The sequence below is a fragment of the Nipponia nippon genome, unplaced genomic scaffold, assembly GCF_047370975.1.
Source record: "Nipponia nippon isolate SJK-2023a ecotype South Korea unplaced genomic scaffold, ASM4737097v1 scaffold_69, whole genome shotgun sequence".
Taxonomy (NCBI): domain Eukaryota; kingdom Metazoa; phylum Chordata; class Aves; order Pelecaniformes; family Threskiornithidae; genus Nipponia; species Nipponia nippon.
In genome coordinates, this window is record NW_028262390.1 from 156,024 (window position 1) to 160,346 (window position 4,323).

General features: G+C 53.4%; 1 protein-coding gene across 1 annotated transcript; it reads right to left on the minus strand.

Moving 5' to 3' along the window:
• Window positions 1-2,411: 2,411 nt before the first annotated feature.
• On the minus strand, window positions 2,412-3,347 carry LOC148051099 (olfactory receptor 14C36-like). The gene has a single exon (XM_087738393.1). The coding sequence runs from the start codon at window positions 3,345-3,347 to the stop codon at window positions 2,412-2,414; it is 936 nt and encodes a 311-aa protein (XP_087594519.1).
• Between the last annotated feature and the right edge of the window lie 976 nt (window positions 3,348-4,323).

Sequence of the window (4,323 nt, forward strand, 5' to 3'; positions counted from 1 at the left end):
GAAGTTACAGGTGAAGATCAATATTTCTTTCAAATATGCCTTTTGAAAGGTCATGGGATTGGTAGAGGTCTCTTGTGAGTGAGGACAAGCAAATGGTGCACCCGTCTTTGAAAGAGGCCAAAAGTGCAACCCAGGGAACCCCAGGCTGTAGAAGCTCACTTTGGTGAGGAGTAAACCATTGAATGAGTGCTTTTGGGTGACATTCCTGGGCGCCCAAAAGAGAAGAGCATCGTCGTGGACTTCCCAAGGGTAAATCATGCCTCGCCAACCTGGTTGCCTTCATGATGAAGTAGCTTCGTTTGTGCATGAGGGGACATCAGGTGATGTCATTTACCTCCACTTCAGCAAGCCTTTTGGCAAAGTCTCCCTCAATGTTCTTGTACCCAAGTTAGGCCATCACAGTCTGGACGGACAGACAAACAGATGGGCAAAACACTGCTTGGATGACGAGGCTGAGAGAGCAGTGGTGAAGGGGCCAGACTCTACCTGGAGGCCAGGGGACATAGTGGGGTTTGGTGAGGTGGCACAGGGGACTCCCCTGAGCCCTGTGCAGTTTAACACCCATATCCATGACCCAGAGGAGGGAACTCTCACCACATTTTTCAATGTTACTACCATGGGAGGACCATTCCTGTGCCTTAGGGATGCCTTTCAGGGGAAACCTGAGAGGTGGGAGGACTGTCCTGTGGGGACCTTCATGAAACAGAAGAAGGACAAAGGCCAGGTCCTGCACCTAGGACAGACTGGTTGGGGCCTGGAGCACATTATGGAGAAGGAGAGGCTGAGAGAGCTGGATTTTGCAAAATCCCTCAGAGTGAAACCCTGGAGCAAGGACGCAGGCCAGTTGGTGGGATGTCAATCAGTGGATTTTTCAACATTTGTTGAGACAAGGCCATGGGCACCTGATCTAGCTGGAGGCGTGTGAGAACTGGCTTGGCTGAGAGACCAGCTGTGGCAAGAGCTGTGGGACTTGGTGTGTGATAAGTGTCAGTAAGAAACAGGTTCAATTTTTATTAATACTGGTGATGGAGTTGGATCTATCACGGAGCCCCAGAGGAGGAGACAAGTGACCATTCAGCAAAGATCCCTTCTCAGGGTTGGGTGTACGGCCAAAGATGGAAATAGCCTGTGTGTGGGACTGATGTGGGACAGTTTTCCCAGGGCAGATTTCTGGACGTGTCCAGGGGACATGGCAAGGACTGGGCTTCTTGCTTATGCACCTTTGGTGCCTTGCTTCCTTCATGATGACGCCTGACTCTGCACTGTGAGCACCCTGCTTGGTGCCCCCACCCGGCACACTCACACGGCTTAGCTCTACACTCGTGCTTTCCTTTCCCAGGCATTTTCCCAGCTCAGCCCAGACCCTCTCCAACTGTCCCCACATCCCCTGCCTTCTCCCCAGCCCAGCAGAGCAGCCCAGTCTGGGCTGGCCCCATGGCAGTGCCCACCACAGGGTGCTGCAGAGCTCTGGGCCCTCACCCCACAGCCCCAGCCCCTCTGAAGGGCACAGCAGCTCCTGGGGGGCAGAGAGGCTCTGTTCAGAGAGGTTCAGTTCAGGCTTCCCATCACCCCAGGGGCTGATGCTGGCCCCAAAGGCACGAGGAAACAGAAGCTAGGCACTCTCTGGCTCTCCTGAATTCACATTGTAGGTGATGCCCAAACCTGACTGAATTTACCCCAATCTCTACCTCCATCAGCCCCACTGCCCAGGACAGCATGAGAGACCTGGGACTCCTCAGGTACCTCCCCTCTGCCTGTTGGGTTCCTACTGACTCCCATCGCACTGTCCTTGTTTTGCATACCTCAATTTAGTATTTTGCTTTTGAGGGAGTTCACATCTGAGGGTGTTTCACCTTCTGAGCCTCCATTCATTCCAGCCCCAGGGCACATGGTAAGTCCCCATCCTCTCCTCTCCTCACCCCTCCAAATTCATTTCCAGGGAGTCTGGTATATGCCATCAGTCCTGTCATACATGAAGAAACCTGAGGAGAGAATGGGAGCTCATGGACCATCTCCCCTGCTATTGGACACCCGAGAGAGCTTTTAAATCCAGAGCATTTGGCTCAGTGGAACGCAATGGTAACATGACCTTAACTCCCAAAACATTGAGAATGCAAGGAGAACAGACACCTTAAAAGACCAATTCCTAGGACATATTCTTTGCAGCACCTTTGGAGGAAGAGCCAAGCCTTGAGGCCCTGGACATGGGAGGTTCTGTTTTATTGAAGAGCTGCTATCTGACAGGCTACATTTGATACAGTGGGTACAAGGGCCAGACATAATAAGATCAAGCCTCAAGACAAGCAGTATAAACCCACAAAATTCTCTATAATCAGGATTATCACAAGAGAAAAAAGCAGACTGATGGACTAAGATAAAATCTGAGAAATGTGCAGGGAAAGGGAGGCAGGTTATTGTCTGTGAGACAGCGCCCATTGGGTAAGTTTAGATAGGGCATCATTGAGCTCCTGGTTCCTCAGGCTGTAGATGAGGGGGTTCACTGCTGGAGGAAACACTGCGTACAGAAATGATACCACCAGTTTGATAACTGGGAAGGAAATGGAGGGGGGCTTCACATAGGCAAACAAGGCAGTGCTGACATACAGGGAGACCACGGCCAGGTGAGGGAGGCAGGTGGAAAAGGCTTTGTGCCGTCCCTGCTCAGAGGGGATCCTCAGCACGGCCCTGAAGATCTGCACATAGGACACCACAAGGAAAACAAAACACCCAAAGGATAAACAGGCACTACCCACAAGAAGCCCAGCTTCTCTGAGGTAGGCATCTGAGCAGGAGAGCTTGAGGATCTGGGGGATTTCACAGAAGAATTGGTCCAGGACATTGCCTTGGCAGAGGGGTAGCGAAAATGTATTGGCCGTGTGCAGGAGAGAACTGAGAAACCCAGTGCCCCAGGCAGCTGCTGCCATGTGGACACAAGCTCTGCTGCCCAGCAGGGTCCCGTAGTGCAGGGGTTTGCAGATGGCCACGTAGCGGTCATAGGCCATGACAGTGAGAATACAAAATTCTCCTCCAATGAAGAAGAGAAAGAAAAAGACCTGTGCAGCACATCCCAAGTAGGAGATGGCCCTGGTGTCCCACAGGGAATTGGCCATGGCTTTGGGGAGAGTGGTGGAGATGGAGCCCAGGTCGAGAATGGAGAGGTTGAGGAGGAAGAAGTACATGGGGGTGTGGAGGCGGTGGTCGCAGGCTATGGCGGTGATGATGAGGCCGTTGCCCAGGAGGGCAGCCAGGTAGATGGCCAGGAAGAGCCAGAAGTGCAAGAGCTGCAGCTCCCACGTGTCTGCGAATGCCAGGAGGAGGAACTCGTTCATGGAGCTGCCATTGGACATCTGCTGCTTCTGGCCATGGAAACTGTCAAAGGAGAGAAAAGAAAAAAAATGCAGAGAAGCTTCTTTCAGCAAAATTTCATTCATTCATTGTGCAATACCTAAGGGTGTTTTTCTTTCCTGGGGGACTGTTACAGAGCTCTGAGGCTTCAGCTCTGGTTTGTGCTGGCTGAGTGTGCTGTGCAGAGGCATGCCCTCTCCCCAGGGGCTCCGGAAGGGTCAGCCCTGCTTTCCAGCAAGGACCCATGGAGGCAGCAACAGCCCCGGGTGTTTGGAGGGAGGCTTCCTGGGGAGGAGTTCCCTGTGCTGCACTAGAGTGGAGGGCAAAAAGCCCAGAAGGACGCTTTCTTCCCCAGAGGAAGGTGGGAGATGAGGCGCAGCAAATGTGTCTCAGTGTTCAGACACCCCCATCCCACTTGGGAAATGGTCTTGGAAAGGCTGGAATTCCCCCATTGCCCTGTTGCTCTCAGTGCAAACCTGCGTCAGTGCTCCCATCCAGGAGGGCTGCTCTGTCCATCAGCCTGGTGCCCAGCTGCTCTGGGCTTGCACCACTCTCAGCTGCAGGACGACTGCACCCAGACGTTGCTCTGGAAAAGACACTGGAGTGTCCTGGGAGCAGAGGGGTCCTGTTCCAGGTGCAGAGTTCAAAACACCTCTCCTTTCCAGCACAGCTCTGCGGAGTATGAGGAAGAGCACAGGGCAAGGATGCTGATTGGCATGGGCAGATTGGGTGCTCTCAGACATCTCCAAGGTCCTGCAGGAGAGCTGTGCCCTTCTGGAGGGATACTCACAGCCCCGCAGGACTCCCTGTCCAGCAAAATCAGGTGTCTTAAGGTGCTGTCTGCTAAGGGAAGCAGTGCCTCATTGCCCAAGCACTGAGTGCAGTGTCTGGAGCCTGGAAAATGAAGAGAGGGCTTGGGCACCTTGGTCCCATGGAAACACCTCCAGGGCAGCGCCCTCCAGGTCAGGGCCAGAGCAG

Bases quoted from the DNA above. Each gene is read 5' to 3' on its own strand.
- LOC148051099 (XM_087738393.1), bottom strand. From the start codon at position 3,347: ATGTCCAATGGCAGCTCCATGAACGAGTTCCTCCTCCTGGCATTCGCA.